Raw genomic sequence first — 17,419 nt, 5'->3', positions numbered from 1 at the left:
TTGGGTCTGAGCTGCCTTTTGAGATGCCTCAAAAGGAGGGGCTTTTTTAATCTAGTACTACCCGCCACTTCCAGTTCCTTGAAGCATCCTTCTCTCGGGGCATGAGGCTTTCTCTGGAAATGAAGGTGCTTTGTTTTTGTGTATCTGTGATGGTGGCAGCTGCAGAGCCCCACCTACTTGTTGACCTCAAAGATCAGGCATCACTTTTTTTCAAACTTTTATTGAAAAACCGAGGGTGTGCTGTATCCCTTTTCAGAAAAGACGCTTCTCATACCTGTTGGCAGAAGGACCAGCTGTGAGGTGAGGGCAGGAGCATGGAGGCATGGAAGAGACCTCCACCCCAAGGACAGAGGAGTGGAGAGGGTTGGTCACTTACGAATGGAGGCTGTGGACACCACCTTCCACCTGAGCTGAGGATGTTCTCTTCTCAAACTTGAGCTCTCCAGAATACATCATGGCTCTGAAGAGAGGCAGAAGTCAGATGTGGGTAGCTGGCCCTGGACCAGGCCCTCTACCCAATGTCCCAGCTCCCTAAGCTTACCGGACTTGGGTCAAACTCTTGGCGCCAATGTCCTGGCAGGAGTGCTGGATGCCAGCAATCAGGTAGGGAACAAATTTGTGGATGGATCCTTTATCCTGCACAGCCCCAGACACCCCCTGGGCCACCTTGATTTTGTCAGCTTCACTGCAGGGAGAGGCAGGAAACACAGGCAAAGTCGAAACATGGATGATGCTGCCAGTGCAGGGTTAGCATAGGGCAACTGACCTGCCTGTCCCACCTGAAATATCGGTTCTGGCTGCTGAGATGCTTGTCCATGGCATCAAGAGAACCCATACCCCGATATTTCTTTAGCCGGATCCCATCAGAGAAGAAATACTCGCCAGGGGCTTCAGTGGTAGCAGCCAGGAGGGAGCCCATCATAACTATGGACAGAAGGAATGCTGGGGGAAGATCCTGAATGGCATTAGGGAAGGAGACCCACTAGGCTCCCTGAATGTTGGGCCTCACCTGTTGAGGCCCCAAGGGCCAAAGCTTTGGCAATATGGCCCACATTTTGGATTCCTCCATCAGCGATGACAGGAACACCAAAGCGCCGTGCATATTCTGACACCTTGTACACTGCTGTTGCTTGGGGCCGCCCACAGGCCAGCACTGTTGAGACATGGAGGAACAAATGGGGGTGGCGTTAGTGGGGACAGGCAAGAGGCTCTGTGGCCACAAATCAGCACCCAGGAGCTCTCAGTTACACCTGCACCAGGACTGCAGCGTGGTAGAGGAAGAGTCTTGTCTGGGATGGCTGCTGCCCCATCAGCCTTAAACAGTACAAATAGCTGTGATGGCCCCCACTCACCCTTGGCATGTGCGCATGCATATGTGCATGGCCCAGGGCAGCCTCAGGCACATGCAGTCAGCAGCCGGGAAAGCCCCGCCCAATTGATATCAGGTGGGGTAGGGGTCACCGTGCAGTTAGTACCCAGAGACCCACCCCTTGCTCCCTGCATGGTGGGAAGCTCAGGCAAGATCAGGGCAGTGGTCATGTGGAAGGAAGAGTGGGCCCCCGAGTTGGTCCTTAAGCTGTGCCTACTGCAGGAGATGTGGGCAGAGCAGGGCCTACCTGGTGGAGGTCCTGCCCTACAAACACCCCAGGAAGAGGAGGGAGCTGTGTTCTTGAGCAGCTCCCAAAACCATGGTCTGTCATTCAGTTTGCCCTGCCCACCCGTCAGCACCACAAACCCCGGGAGCTACAGCTACAGTCAACCAAGCAGCCGGGCAGTGGGCAGCTGGGCCGGGCCAGTGGACCGGGCCGGACTTACTATAGCAGCCCGTGACAGTAGAAGGGCATTTGGGGCTGTGGGACTTTATGTCTGGAGGGATCTTGGGAGCCGCTAAATAAAACAAACAGACCAGAGTTTAGAGAGGGCACGGAGCAGGAGCGGGGAGGCCAGGCTAGGCGGGGGTGGGGGAAGTGGCAGGTGAAGACTGACGAGAGCTCGTCTTACTTCCAGCATGTTACCCATCCAAGGGGCCTGTTTGGCCCTGGGGCTGCCCCTACTGGAGGACTCAATGTAGTTCCCGTAAGAGCGCTTGGCTCCAGGGCATGTGGGGCTAAGGGCCCTGCTAAAGCCAGGTCTCTGAGGGCCTTGCCAAAGTCTTCTTACCTTCTTGAGTGATGCAGATGGAGCCACTGCCCATTCCCACCCGCAGGGCATCTACACCAGCATCAATGAGGTTCTTGGCCTGAGCAGCTGTGACCACTGCAGGAACAGGGGAAGGCTCACGTGAAGGTCTACGTGGGAGCCTAGCTCCCCCACTCTCGCCCCACATCCTTCAGTGCCCAGTCTTGTCTCACCATTGCCTCCAATGACTTGGAGACTGGGGTATTTCTCTTTGATGTACTTGATCATGTTGATCTGGAAGATGGAGTTTCCCTGGGAAGAGTCCTGAGACAGGAAGGTAGTCCCAATGAGACTGTGGTATGACAGCTGCTCCTACCACCCCACCCTGCCTGTGCAGCAGCTCACCAAAACCACCACGTCCACACCAGCCTGGGCTAGCAAGTCCAGCCGATACTTGTCATCCTCATGAGTGCCAATGGCTGCTCCACACAGCAGCTGCTTCTTGGCATCTTTGGAGGCCAGTGGGTAATCTCGGTTTTTCTTCAGGTCTGTCCGGGCAATGATGGCCACCAGCTCATCATCTTCATTTACAATGGGTAACTTTCCTAGGGGCAGGGCAGGACATAAATCAGGACCTTGGTCTTTGGTTCCAGAACACTTCCTACCTCTAGGACTCACCCTTCTTGCTGCGCTGCAGAATTTCATTTGCTTCCTTCAGTGTGATGCCTGCAGGGGCTACCACCAAGTCTTCCCTCTTTGTCATGATCTATAAGAGAGGGGAGTTGTAAGGAACAGTAATAGGAGATCAGGCCTCCCAACAGACCCTGCCCTAACTCAGGGGTGAGGTTCCAAAGAGCACCATGTTTACACACCTGCACCCAGACTACCCTCAAGTAAACCCAACAGTCTGCAGCAATCTAATGGCAAGAGTGAGAATTTAGTAGAAAGGACATCAGGTACATGGAGCACGTTGTGGAGAAAGAGCCACACCGGAGAAATGACAAGAGGAGGCTGAAGTTGGTCCTTGAGCACAGCCCCCACTCTGGGTGTGGCAAAAAATTTGGGTATGCTGGCAAACATTTCGGCAGATTGAAAGCCTTTGGTGGGGAAGGGATGCAGGAACCCCATGAAAGGGTCAGAAACTTAGCCAGGTGTTCATCTTTCCTGGACAGCAGAGGCCCTCAGAGTTGCCATTCAGACAACAGAACAGAAGACTTTATCTTTAACCTGGGCTGTCAGAGTTTGCCTGTGCTCTGTCAGTGGCACCCACCTCTCCCAAAAACCGGTCATGCTCCTCCTCCTTGAGAAAATCAATGTCCCTCGAGGAGATGATGCCCACCAGGCGGCTCCCCATCCGGCCTGTGTCAGTGATGGGGATACCACAGAAGCCATGCCGGGCCTTGGCTTCAAAGACATCCCGCACTCGATCTTTGGGACTGAGGACCACAGGGTCCGTGATGAATCCCTGCTCATATTTCTGGAAGGGATGGTGAAAAAGGGCACTTCTGAACCACTTTCATCAGACTTTTGGTCTGAAGCCTGGGATCTGTGCCAACTCCCCCTTTGGCAGTGCCACAGGATCAAATCACACAAACACTTCAAACCCAGAGCTAGGAGACATGAGTGTACTGCAGGGCACTGTACACCTGGCCCTCTTCTGTTGCTTTAAGACACAGGGTCTCAGGCTCTCCTCAGGAATTGAACCCCCACAGTGGGAAAGAAAGGATCCTAAATCAGAATAATTCCCCCACTCCCACCCTACTCCACCTCAGTGCAATTCCCAGGAGCTCTTGACAGTGATCATTTCCCTTCTGACCTTCACTTTACGAACTTCATTGGCCTGGAATTCTGGTGTACAGTTGTGGTGAATGAAGCCAATACCACCTGTAAGCTGCAGGATACACAGAAAGAAAACACGGGAAAAGTGACAAAGAAGAAGAGTGGCATGATTGTATGCCCGTGGGAAAGAGAGATGGGGCCCCTGCTTCTGCCCTCACATGCCACAGTGCTCACCGCCATTGCTATGGCCATCCCAGCCTCTGTGACTGTGTCCATGGGTGAGGAAACAAGTGGGGTCTTCAGAGTGATCTTTTTAGTCAGAGCAGAGGTCAGGTCCTAAAGAAATAAGGCCAACTAATGTGCAAAAGCACCTCATATACCTCAGGGCGGTGCCATGTTCCCCGCAAAATAGGTGCTCTGTATGACCTGCATGCCAGTAAGACCATTCCATAGCATCCACCCCCAAAACCAATCTACTGAGATAGCCGAGAGGGGACAGCAGCACTTTTATCCAACCTTGATACTTAGGATCCAATTCCTGTCCATACTCACCACTTGGTCTGCAGTGAAATCGATGTACCCGGGGAGAATGAGAAAGTCACTAGAGGGGAGGGGAATTGGGAGTAAGGGTCAGGCTTATGGCAGCCTGAGACACCATCCTCATAAATCATCTCTTAAGGCATTCCGGCAGAGAGGGAAATAACCTAGCCCGAGTAACACAGGCAAGGCAGAGAACAAGGTAGAGATGGAGACAGCGGACCTTTTCTGCCACCTAGCTGTCATCAGCGCCTCTGGCATCCTGACAACTCCATGTGCCCAGAGAACGGAGTTTCTAACCTGGAAATCTCAGGCACTACCAAGATGCCTCCTCCATCCCGCCCGCTTCAGACCTGTCAAACTGAACCTGAGATGGGTGGGGAATTTCCGGAACCTGTCCCCCACGCCCGAGCCAAGCGGGCTCAATAGAAGCCCCACCCGGCCTCCCAACCCTGCGCGCCGCTCCTCTCCTGGCCCAGGTGAGCCCGCCAGGCCCGCACTTGTAGGTGAGGCCGTCCCCACAGTTAAACAGCTGCTGTGCCGTGAGCCCGTCGTCCGGCACGTAAGACGTGCCCCCGCTAATCAGGTAGTCGGCCATGGCTAGCGCGGGGCAAGGCCGCGCGTCTCCGAAGACGTCGCCGCAGAGGCCTCCGCCTTCTGGGCCGCGCCAATATAAACCCGCCGATATCGTCACCGCGCCCAGCGCGTCGCCGACGTCAGGACGCAGCACGCTCGTACAGAGCTCGTACGCCTCTAGGGCGGGGCTGGCTGGACGGAACGCAGGCGCATAGCACGCCCTAGGGCTGTTTCCTGTTGCTACCCCCTCCCGCAGGACCTCGCCCTGTCCAACAGGCAAGGCTTTGCTGCCACTGCCCCGCCTGGCTCCTCCCAAATGAAGAGGCGTTGTTCACTAGCATGTTGAAAAGACGTGCTTGTCATTCTTAATAAACAACTAGATTAAGAATACATAAGAGAAACAGAGTGGTATCTTTATATGATACACAAGTGTATGTTACAAGAATTCCATCAGGCACAGAAGCCTCAGGTTTAAGGCCTCAATGTTAGGCCAAAAAAAAAAAAAAAAAAAAAAGACATGGTAAAGTTTTTACTTTAACATCTAAAATGTCACTTGTCATAAAGGAGGGTGTAATAGAAATTGTCTTTAATAAATCATAATTGAAGTTCCCCTCATTTTCCTTCCATTAAGATGCTAGGTTTATGTCTGAGCATGAAGAAAGAAAAGACCATGGCTCCCCTGTGGTCAGCGAAGTCTGCCAGTCAGAGTGGAAGCCAGCTGGGGAGATTCCCTGGAGGGTCCATCCATCATTAATTCCATCTTTCTGGAGGAAGGGAAGGGGCGACATTTCTCCTAACAGTCCAAGCCCTTTCCTCAGGCCCCACACACAAAAAGTCAGCCAGCAACTGTCTAGGACATCTGGCTCTCAGGAAACCCATAGCCCCCATGGGCTGAGAAGTCTGCCACAGCAGGTTTATGAAGATGCACAGGGGGCAAAGTTTCCTTTTACATTTGAAATAGAAGCAGTCTGAAAGGGTTCATAACTACACCAATAAAAAAAGAAAAGAAAAAAATGGAGGCCTCTTCTTTAGTGTGAAAGTGTCCATTTTTTCCTGGATGGTCTCCCTTGCACCATGGCTGAGGGATCTCAGTGCATGGTGCTTGCGTTGGCCACCGCAATGGCCTCCTGAATTTCTCGTATCACCAGGATCCGAGTCAGCATCTGTCCCATCTGCTCTCTGCTGATAGGCTGGACTGAGTACCAGATTGGGCTGTTGGGGGCCACCACCGGCTCAGGCGTCAGGTAAAAGGTGTCATTCCGGCCTTTCACACTCTGGGGGCTGAAGAATACATGGGTAAAAGCTGGGTAAAACCACCATGATCTCAACCCTCCCACCATGAATCTCCTGAAGAGATGCTATCTGCAAAAGACGGGAAGCTCTGGAGAGCATGGTGGCACAGCTCCTAAATTCCATGCAGCCAACACACACTAACTCTAGTCCCTTTGGAGTTACTGCAAATGCCAGTGTTAGGCTGCCCATCTTCTGCTCCTCCCTCACACACTGCCAGGTGTGATTCCTCTGACTAGGGCTCCCAGGGCTCATCTACTTGAGTCCAACCATATCCCACTCTGAACGAATTTCAGCACCCAGAAAGTCTATTTCCGAGTCTTTGCTTATGTTGTTTCCTCTACTCCATCCATTGATAATTCCTCAACTTGATCTGAGGGACTCTGACTTCTCGGCTTGGCTATGATGCTGGGGCCTTTACCTGGACTCACACCCCCTCAACGTTGTGCTGTACTTCTCTTAAGTACTGAGCACATGCCATCCTCTAACAGTTATTCATCCACTGATTCAAGATTTATCAAAGGGCTACTGTGTGCCAGGCCTGCACTAGGTGCTGATATTAAAAGAAATGAATAAGACCCAAGAGTCCCTATATTATGGAGTTTACAGGTAAGAGGGGAGACAGACAGCAATTAAACAGTTACATAAAGACAAAGAAAATAACAAACAGTGATAAGGGTTACAGAAGAAACAGCCGGAGGGAACAGGCAGGGAATTTGGAAATGCTTCCCTAATAAAGCTCTTTTAAGGATGGACAGGAGCTAACTAGCTAAACAGGCAGGGGGTGGCAGGGTTTGCCCAACAGCAAAAAGTTCTGTGCAGAGGTCTTGAGGAAGGGAGAGCATGATGCCCTTCAGTGGAGAAGAGCCAGTGTGGCTAGAGAGCCAAGAGCTACACGGACACGAGGTTAACAAGGGAGAGTACATGAAAGGCCCTGCTGGCCACATTAGGATTACGGTCTTTCTCTGTAGAGTAAAAGGAAACCACTAAAGGTCTTAATCTAAGTAACACGGCAAGACCTACAATGTAGAAAGATCTTCTGGCACTGCTGTTAAGACGATATACCAAACTGCAGGGGCAAGAGAGAATGAAAGCCAAGGAAAGGAGTTCCCCTTAGATTGACAGTGTTGGTGAGAAAGGTCAAGGCCAGGAAGATGCAGGGCTATGCTCAATATGTGACAGAGACAGCCTCTCTGTACTGTCCTCCCTCTACTTTCATCCTCTCTCCATGAAAGTGGACCATAAGGGAGCAGTGCTGGGCACATGCTTTGGGAAAACCAATACGGTTGCTTCTATATTTAGCTTTTCAGAAGTGTGTTTTTACTCTGCCTGTGACTAGAGAATGCTTTGGCACGTGCGCATACACATACACACACACACACACACACACACGCGTCACCCAGTCACAATAGAGCCTCCTCACCATTTAAAGAGGTAGAAATCGTAGAGCTTGATAGGACATCTCAGTGGATTCTCTGGATTTTCCGTCTGTTCTGCATACATGTCATCTGTAACTATAAAACATACCCCACCACCACCACAGACATGGCATCAGACTGCCTTTACTCAGGCTCAGATTAGAAACCTTAGGCTTCCAGCCATCCCAACCAGGAAATACTGGGAAGGAAAAGGGTGTGAGGCATGGGCAGTGAGTATAAAAGGAAAAGGCAGCTATCATTTCTGGGGCGTCTCTGCTTCTAGAAGAGTTTGAAGTTTATGGCTGGGGAGAAGGGAATGGAAAATTCCTATCCAGCAAATCCCAATCTTCACGTTCATTACTAGTCCCCCAGGCACAAGGGCAGGGCAGGACTAGTAGCACCTGTTTCTGCAACCCCTACCTCTTTCCCCTACCTTTCTGGCCAGTCTGGTGTATCCCAAGTGCCTTCAGGTACCGAATACTCGTGCTTTTATCCTTAGGATTAGAGGGGTTCTTCTTTGTCTGTCGTAAGACCTTGGAGAAGGCCAGCTTCATGTGCTGGTCCACTGTCTTCAACAGGAAGTATCTGCACCACAAGTGAAAGCAAGGCAAAGGGAGGGGTGCCAGGAGGAGACCGTGACTTACCCTCCGCCATCAGGGCTTCAGAGGAGCCACTGCCCACACTCCCAGAATCTGGGCAAGCCCACACCCAAACACACTGTCTAGTGGAGGAATCTTATCAAGACTGATGGTAGGGATCTGGCAAGGCTGTCTGCCTCACTGGTCAGCACACAAAATGTAGCCAAGTGGGGCTGAGGGCTTTCAGTAGCTCAAAGGCTCTCAAGTATATGTCAAAGGTATTAGAAGTCCATCTGGATAGTTTCTACCCTCTTCACTGGGTAGATGCCAGCAGTGGCTAAGCATGGAGCCTCTAGAACACTTACTTGGTGTTAAAGAACATGAGGGTGGTCAGCAGGGTGGAAGGGGAGTGAGCGCCGAGCTGCTTGCACTCCCACAGCATCTCCTCAGTCACGTGGCTGGGCAGGACATAGCCTAGGAGGAACAGAGTACTGCTACAACAAGAGGATGGCGGGCAGTCCCTCAAAGGTGCAGGATGGGAGGTGTGAAGCACAACAGTACCTCACAGGAGTACAAGCTTAACTGGAGAAGTCTTCCTGGGATATGGCAGAATCATCTGGAAAACTTGTTAAAACACAAACAGCTGAGTCCCAACCCAAGTTTCTGGGCAGGACCCGAAAATGTGTGTTTTCAACAAGTTCCTAACACCATACTTTGAGAACCACTGCCCTACATGATCACTCTCACCTGATGTTAATTCTTCCTTTAACTGCAGATTAATATGGGGTAGAAGGACATCCCTCAGAAACACCCAAAAGTATAAGCCAACCTCTCTGCATATATGCAAACTTCTCTGAAAAGAGGGTACAGAGCTTTCATTATACTTTCAAAGGTATCCAGGCCAGGGCCCAAAGAACTGGTATACATGCCCGTTTGCCCTTGTTAAACTTCTCATGTCTTCCATCTCTAGAAAGCAAACCCATTCTCATCCCCTTTGGAAAAAGGGGAGAATGATATTCAGATCTATTATAGGTTTCCTCCATAGGGCAAGTTTTACAGTAAGACCCTGGTTCATAAGCTAACTGAAAGCTGGACAGGGGCTAAGGCAGTGGTTTGATCAAGAGCCCTGGGCAGGCAGGTCTACACCAAAGGAAGATGAGACCTGGGCTGATCATCAAGCCCCCTTCATATGTTCATTCAACAGTCAATGTCCAAGTGTATGTGTGCCAGGGACTGAGGGCATGGTGAAACAGCAGCAGACACCAGCATTCTGCAGGAGTTTCAGGATTCTCCAGGCAGGGAGTGAGGGTGGCACTTCTTAGAAGCAGGGGAATGATCTGCCCAATACATTCCTTTTCTCTGTTCTTGCCAAAGCTGGCCCTCTGACTCCATTAGTGCACTTCCATCTCTTTAGGGAATGTTGGCCTCTACTATTCTATTTCGTGGCCCAATGGCAATGAGATAAACTTCCTTGCTCTCAGACAAATCTTAAGCGGGATGAGTGACAGAAGATAGCCCTTCTCAGGGAGGAGGGAAGGCCAGCCCTAAGAGTGGCCCCAGGCATACCGTGGCATGCCCTATTTCCCCTGGGTTCACTCTGCCACCCGGTGTCACTTCCCTATAATCACTTCTTAACAACACAACTTAAAGTGAACTTTAATGCCTGAAAACCAGAACTCCTGGCACGGGCAAAAGGAGATACAGATGGAAACAACATATAAAAGTCTCATAGTTCTGAATCTGAACTGCAAAGCATCAAAATGATCTATTTTATATTAATTTTTTTTAGTTAGGCCTAGAAACCCAAGGAGCAATGAGCACTCCTACCATCCAGACTGTGATAACGAAATACCATTTAACACTGAAAAGTACCAGGCACCATGGAGAACTGATCAATTCCACACTGGGTGACAGAAAATGTCCAGGATAAGCCTGGAACATTCTGGCAAACCAGAAATCAAGGAAGTAGGGTCATGTCAAATGAACTTAAGAGCCAATTTAAAGAGGCTCCAAATGGCCAAAGATGGGACAATTTGTGCATCATTAAAGATAACAAGTGCAATGAATTGAATCATATTAATTATGTTTAAATTAATTAGCTCACAATGATTCTTTAAACAAACAAAAAAAACCCAGCTGGAGGAAGCTGGTGAACCAACTCATTACTGTGAAAACTACTAAACAAAGAAGAAGAAACAAGCCCTTATCTTGTCTCTTCTATACAATCTATACTGCTAGGAATTCAAAGAGTTCATGAGGAAAAGTTTCTCTTTGTATTTCAGCTAATAATGAAGTGATAACATTAGAATACCACTGCTTGCAACTCCTCATGAATTAATGGATCCAGACATTATGGGCACCTGATGGAAGTAAGTAACCCATCTATGATGTAACCTTGCCAAAAAGAAAATACACAAAAAAAACAAAACTTGATTAATCAAGTCTTTATATGCAACTACCAATTAACTGTAAATACAGGGGACAGAAGAATATGTTAAATTACAGCATGGAGATATAATAGCAAAAATTAGACTTTTTAAAAGGCTATTTTCTTCCATAAATAAATTGCAAGAAAAATAATCAAGGGGGAAATTAAAGATTAAAGCTAAACATTAAAAGGTATTACAGCAATTTCAACGTGCGGACCTCATCTGCAACTTGACTCAAACAAATAAAATTCTGATATTTATGAGACAATTAGAAATTCGAACAAAGGGTAGAATTTGATGACATTATGGACTTATCTTTTTTAAAAAAAGTATAATAATGGCATTGTGGAATGTCAATAACATATTAAAATATTTATGGATAAAGTGTCTGGGATTTACTTCAAAATAACACAGTGCGGGGAACAGGCAGTGTATATATGGAACAAGATTTGCCACGGGTACATGGGAGTGTCATTAATTTATTCTGTTTATTTTGTATGTGCTTGAAATTTCCATAATAAAATGTTTTAAAAAGCAAACTTTATATAGCCACACTTGGTTTGAAATTTTGCAGATCACATACAGTGATTCACTTACTCAGGTGTCTGTTCTAATGACATCCCCTCAGAGAGGCCTCCCTCCTAATGTACCCGTAATACTTTCCATTCTCTGTGCTTTGTTCTTCAAAGCACTTAATTATCATAAATTAATGTGATTATTTATACAGTCTCGCCCGTTAGACTGTAAGCTTCATTTTGTTCACTACTGAATTATATTATGTACACCTGGAACTGCCTGGCACATAGTAGGCACTCGAAAAATGTTTAAACAATATTTTTTTTAAAAGGTTAAGCATGTAACTATGACGACAAATGTTAACTAGACTAAATCACTTTGCAATATATACATACTGTATCAAATCATTGTTGTACACCTGAAACTAATATAATGTTATATGTCAACTATATCTCAATTTTAAAAAAAGATTAAGAAAAAGTTAAACACACATTTTATTAAATCCAGAGCCAGGATTAAAACTCAGATATTCGTGTGGACATAAGGTTTTCAACTCATTTGGGTAAATACAAAGAAGCATGACTGCTGGATCCTAAGGTAAGAGAATGCTTGCGAATTCAGCCATTCTAATAGGTATATAGTGGTACATTACTGTATGTATGTATGTATTTATGCATGCTGTGCCACGTGGCTTGCGTAATCTCAGTTCCACGACCAGGCAACTGAACCCGAGGCACGACAGTGAAAGCTCCAAATCCTAATCAGTAGGCCACCAGGGAACTCCCATCACTGTTCTAATTTGCCATTTCCTGATGATATATGCTAAATATCTTTTCATATACTTACCTGCCAGCTTCTTTGGTGAGGCAACTGTTCAGATCCTTGACCCATTTTTTAATTGGGTTCTTTGTTTTGTTATTGTTGACTGTTAAGGGTTTTTTATATATTTTGGATCCCAGTCCTTTATCAGATATGTGTTTTGCAAAGATTTCCTCCCAGTCTGTGGCTTGTCTTTTCATTCTCTTAACAATGTCTTTCACAGAGAGTAAGTTTTTGTTTGTTTGTTTTTTAAATTTTAATAAAGTCCAACTTACCAATTTTTTCGTTTCACAGATTGTGCTTTTCGTGTTGTATCTAAAAAGTTACCAACAAACCTGAGGTCACCTAGATTTTCTCCTATTTTATCTTCTAGGAGTTTTTATACCTTTACATTTAGGTCTATGATTCATTTTTTTAAAAAATATGTGCATGTCCAGTTGTTCCAGCAGCGTTAGTTGAAAAGACTATCTTGGGAATCCCTGGCGGTCCAGTGGTTAGGACTTGGTGCTTTTCACTGCATGGCCCAGGTTCAATCCGCGGTCAGGGAACTAAGATCCCGCAAGCCACATGGCGAGGCCAAAAAAAATAAAAGAAAACAAAACAAAAGACTATCCTTTCTCCATTTAACTGCCTTTGCCCCCTGGTCAAAGATAAATTGGTTATATTCGTGTGGTTCTACTTCTGGACTCTCTATTCTGTTCCATGGATCTGTCTATTCTTTCACCAAAGACCTGCACACAATGTTTACAGCAGCTTTATTCATAATTACCGAAACATGGAAACAACCAAAATGTCCTTTAATAGGTGAATGGATAAACAAACTGTGGCACATTCATAAAATGGAATGTTATTCAGCAAAAAAAAGAAATGAGCTATCAAGCCATGAAAAGACATGCAGGAGCATTAAATGAAGTTACTGAAAGAAATTAACACTAAATTATTCTAACTATATGACATTCTGGAAAAGGCAAGATTATGGAGACAGTAAAAAAGATCAGAGATTGCTAGAGAGTCAGGGGAATGGAGGGAGGGATGAATAAGTGAAGCATGGGGGATTTTAAAGCAGTGAAACTTCTGTATGATACTGAATTGTAGATACATGTCATTATACATTTGTCAAAACTCACAGAAGATACAACCCAAGGAGTGAACTCTAATGTAAACTTCAGACTTTAGTTAATAATAATGTACCAAACATTGGCTCATCAATTTTAACAAATACACTACACTAATACAAGGTACTAATAATAGGGGAAACGCTGTGTGAGGGAGTATATGGGATTCTCTGTATCTCCTGCTCAGTTTTCCTGTAAACCTAAAACTGCTCTCAAAAATAATTTAAAAAAAAAAAAAAAAAAAAAAACACCTCAAACATTCTACTGTGAAACTCATGTTCTTTCCAACACAACATGCTGCCCAGGTTATCCATGGGTAAAGCAAAAATTATGTTCTATATATGTAGAATGTATATTTAAACATAAGGGGGAAAAAACTCAATATGTAATATAATTAACCTACAGATGAAATAGTTTATAATTCTTAATTTTTACAAGGATTCTAATTTGAATCAATAAATTTTAATAGGGAAAAAAAATGGAGTAACTACCCCACACTCTGCATGCCCCTGTGTCCTTGCCACACTGGAACCAGCCAGATTCTCTGTCTGGTGAGCCACATCAGGCCAAGCAGCACAGAGACTGATGTTAGGTGCCTGGGATTTATAGCCTCCTCACCCACAGGCTTTATCACAGCTAGCCACACAAGTAGCTGATCTTTTTCTTCCCCCCCAGGTGATCTTTTTAAAACCCAGGTGCTAAAGACATCCAAGGACTAGGAAGATTCTTACCAAGTGGAGTGACTCGGGGCTGAACGTCCTTCAGAACTTCATGCAGCCACTCCGTGAATCGAACGTAATAAAGATCGGAGAAAATGTCATCAACCCGTCCATTTTCAAAAAGATACTAAAAGAAAAATAATCAATAAAAGTTGTCAGTAGTCTCTTGGGCAAGTTGTTGTGGGGAAGCAAACATTTTTCTACCAGTACCCTCACCTCTCCCTACCCATTCCTCCCCCATTAACAAACCAACACACCAAGTCAAAACTGTCCAGCAGGGACTTCCCTGGTGGTCCAGTGGTTAAGAATCTGTCTTCCAATGCAGGGGACTTGGGTTCGATCCCTCATTGGGGAACTAAGATCCCACATGCTGCGGGGCTACTGAGCCCATGCACCACAACTAGAGAGAAGTCCACACGCCGCAACAAAAATCCTACGTGCCATGACAAAGAGCCAACGCAGCCAAATAAATAAATTTAAAAAAAAAACTGTCCAGTGTGCGGCACTTTCACAGTATACTTCAGCATGTGAACTGACTCTCACAACACTCTTGAGATTGGGTCAATGGGGCAGATTTTGTGAATGCTATTTCACCCAAGCAAGGCATTGTCTTGTGGTAGCAAAAATCACGATGTGGGCTCCAGGGCCAGCCTCTTATTAGCTGTGGTATAAGTTTAGTAACTCATGGGAGTCTTTTAACTTTGGGGGCTCAGTTTCCTTGTTTGTAAAAGGAGATGACTGTGCCTGCCTTCCAGGAGTGAGAGAGCATGGAATGAGACAAAGCATGTAGAGCATTTCACCCAGTGCTCTGGGTGACTGGTTAAGAAAGAGGAACAAAGTGGGAGATGGGCTTTTCTCAGGCCTAAGCAACAGGGTGAGTCCTAGTTAGCAAGTGTTCTTCCATCATACTGTGGGCTTCTCCACAATAGCATTCAAACACTAAGAAATCCACCTCTGCTCTCCTAAACTGCCAGTCCTAAAATGAATTTCTTTGTTAATCTTCATTCTAGATGTCCTGACAACCTAACTACAGTTGTATATTCTAGCTAGACACTTCCAAATAATTATTTTGCATTAATGCAAGAAAACAATGAGAAGACAAGCTACATGTCAGCACGAGACTTTGTTATGGATAAACTGCTTTCCTGCAAACTACATGTTTACTTTAATGAAAAGGGTTCTATAAATGTTCCATGATAAAAAAAGGCTCTAAGGTAATATATCAAATATTTTAATAGATGTTTCTCTAGATAGTGGGATTATGATGATGTTTTATTTTTTAAAGTGAACATGTAGATCTTTTCCAATTTTAAAAAACATACATTTAAAAATTCACTACATAGTTGAAAGAGAATGTCTTTATTGTAACCACTTGCCTGTCATTTTACTAATTTGACTACCCAGCAAATACCCAATGGGAACACAGCTGAAACATGTTCCTGTGAAGTTCTGTTTCCTACCTTTTGAATACACAGGAAAATATAGTACAGCACATCTGGGTCATAGGGTTCACCTTCTCCATTTCGAGCTTCCCGTGTCATTAGACAGAGCCCATAATTCAACTCGGCCACAGCAGAAGAGATGAGATCTTCCTGGAATCGCAGCAACTGACGCCCTGCAACACAAGCCCCAGAGGTGAGTGAGGGTCCTGGCAACAGCCGTCCCTTTACTGGTTGCTCATATCCCTGGAAGGAGGTTTCAGAGCAGACACCACCCATGAAGGCGCTGGGATGAAAATGGTCACTTGTATCTACGATCAGAACTAGCCTACAAAGACAATAATCCTGTTTGCCCTATTACACAAAGGGTTTCCTTACCAAAATCCTTCCTACCTCACGTATCCCCCCAATTATTATTAGGACCAAGACATGAAAGCAAAAACACAAAATCCACCCTCTGTAATATGAGGAAGTACGTGAGGATAATGCTAAGGAAGAGGGCCCCTGAGTGTACTCACTAATTCATATCTCCTCCCAGAAGTCTCTCTGTCCCAGAAATCCATGTGTACAAAAATGCCTGATCTTGGGCAAACCCCACAAATTCTGCTCATTTATAGTAGGTCCGGCCTGCTTGTTGCTTGTCTTGAATTCAGCATACTATTTCAGATGGTGCGCCCTAGTGCCCAGAGAGCCAAGGGACACCACTTTCCTGCCATTCTGTCCTCCTGCTGCTTAAGTACCATTGCATTTTTGCCAGAGTCCAACCCTCTTTCCCTCCCAAACACTTACTCCCAATGGGCGCCAGTCTGTTCTGAGCATCCTTCTCTAGCTCAGCGTTCTTGGTCTGTGCCCAGTTTTTCCATACTTCAAGCCCTTCTTCTGGCTTCAGAGAATTTGGAAGCAGAAGTTCTGGGGAAGGCTGTGGCTGTGACTGTGGTTCAACTTCAGCAACTTGGACAGTTTGAGCCTATGAGAGAGAAACCATCAAAATGTGTCAAAAGGCCTTTTGGCAAAACTGCTGGAAAAATGTTACTTATAGTAAAAAAAAACAAAAACAAAACACAAATGTACCATACTAATGTTAGATGTTAATAACTGCAGAAATTGGGTGTGGGGTTTATGGAAATTCTGTAATTTTTCTGTAAGTCTAAAACTGTTCTAAAAAAAAAAAAATCTCAAAAAAAAAAGTTATAGTTCTTTTAATTAAAAAACCTCTCTTCTCCTTGCTGTCGTACTTCCAAGAACCTCTGGAGTTCTATTCTTTACTCCAGAGACAGCAAAGACTAGTGCAAAGCTCCTTAGTCTTGGCTGTACTTTTGAATCTCTGATTTTTTTTTTTTCTGTGGTATGCAGTCCTCTCACTGTTGTGGCCTCTCCCGTTGTGGAGCACAGGCTCCGGATGCACAGGCTCAGCGGCCATGGCTCACGGGCCCAGCCGCTCCGCGGCATGTGGGATCTTCCCGGACTGGGACACGAACCCGTGTCCCCTGCATTGGCAGGCGGACTCTCAACCACTGTGCCACCAGGGAAGCCCTGAATCTCTGATTTAAAAACACCAATACCTGAGCTCCACCCCAGAATCTCTTTTTAAAGAGGTATCAGTCTTTTTAAAACCTTCCCACGTAAAAAGGCAATTCTAACGTTTAGTCACTGCTCAGAACTTACTGGCACAAAGCACTGCTCATCAAACTACAATGCGCAAATATACCCCTTGGGGATTTTATTAAAATGCAGATTCTAATTAGAAAGATCGCAGGTGGGACCTGAGATTCTGCATTTCTAACAAGCTCCCAAATAAGGGAGCTGGTCTGCAGACTATACTTTGAGTACCAAGTGTCCAGACTGTTAAACTTGGTTGCACCTTAAAATCATCTGGCTGATTTTAAAAAACACCCATGCCTGGGCCTTATCCACAGAGATTCTGATTTAACTGGTCGAAGGTGGAAGCCTGCCAGCAGTATTTTTAAAAGCTCTCCAGGTGATTCTAATGTCCAGTCATGGTTGAAAATCATCCTTCATGTTCCTCTCAATAATACTGCTTTGGCTTATAAGGACATTTTCTAGAGACAGGAGGCACTGTTTTACC

The 17,419-nt window shown here is 46.0% G+C and overlaps 2 protein-coding genes across 4 annotated transcripts in view; both read right to left on the bottom strand.

Moving 5' to 3' along the window:
* Positions 1 to 207: 207 nt before the first annotated feature.
* Positions 208 to 5,204, bottom strand: IMPDH2 (inosine monophosphate dehydrogenase 2). Of its 2 annotated transcripts, XM_030867051.2 has the most exons (15): positions 4,935 to 5,204; positions 4,450 to 4,498; positions 4,132 to 4,233; positions 3,935 to 4,009; positions 3,389 to 3,595; positions 2,797 to 2,884; positions 2,524 to 2,723; positions 2,352 to 2,442; positions 2,161 to 2,256; positions 1,816 to 1,887; positions 1,010 to 1,153; positions 780 to 924; positions 542 to 685; positions 377 to 460; positions 208 to 274 (listed from the first exon to the last, which is right to left on the bottom strand). In XM_030867051.2, exons 1-15 carry the CDS (start codon positions 5,030 to 5,032, stop codon positions 253 to 255), a joined length of 1,617 nt encoding a protein of 538 aa, XP_030722911.1. In that variant the 5' UTR covers positions 5,033 to 5,204; the 3' UTR covers positions 208 to 252. The 2 variants fall into 2 exon arrangements, with proteins under 2 accessions (XP_030722911.1, XP_030722913.1); XM_030867053.2 differs by lacking the exon at positions 1,816 to 1,887.
* A 148-nt stretch (positions 5,205 to 5,352) lies between these two features.
* QRICH1 (glutamine rich 1) overlaps positions 5,353 to 17,419 on the bottom strand; it is a 54,871-nt gene continuing 42,804 nt past the window's right edge. For both annotated transcript variants that reach the window (XM_030867033.2, XM_030867034.3), the window contains exons 4-10: positions 16,123 to 16,300; positions 15,355 to 15,509; positions 13,907 to 14,021; positions 8,662 to 8,770; positions 8,152 to 8,303; positions 7,724 to 7,814; positions 5,353 to 6,291 (exon numbers count right to left, since the gene is read on the bottom strand). In XM_030867033.2, the coding sequence (XP_030722893.1) occupies positions 6,099 to 6,291; positions 7,724 to 7,814; positions 8,152 to 8,303; positions 8,662 to 8,770; positions 13,907 to 14,021; positions 15,355 to 15,509; positions 16,123 to 16,300 (993 nt within the window). In that variant the 3' untranslated portion in view covers positions 5,353 to 6,098. The remainder of the gene's footprint in view (positions 6,292 to 7,723; positions 7,815 to 8,151; positions 8,304 to 8,661; positions 8,771 to 13,906; positions 14,022 to 15,354; positions 15,510 to 16,122; positions 16,301 to 17,419) is intronic.

The sequence above is a fragment of the Globicephala melas genome, chromosome 11 (assembly GCF_963455315.2).
Source record: "Globicephala melas chromosome 11, mGloMel1.2, whole genome shotgun sequence".
Taxonomy (NCBI): Eukaryota; Metazoa; Chordata; class Mammalia; order Artiodactyla; family Delphinidae; genus Globicephala; species Globicephala melas.
This window is presented reverse-complemented; position numbering and strand designations above follow the sequence as displayed.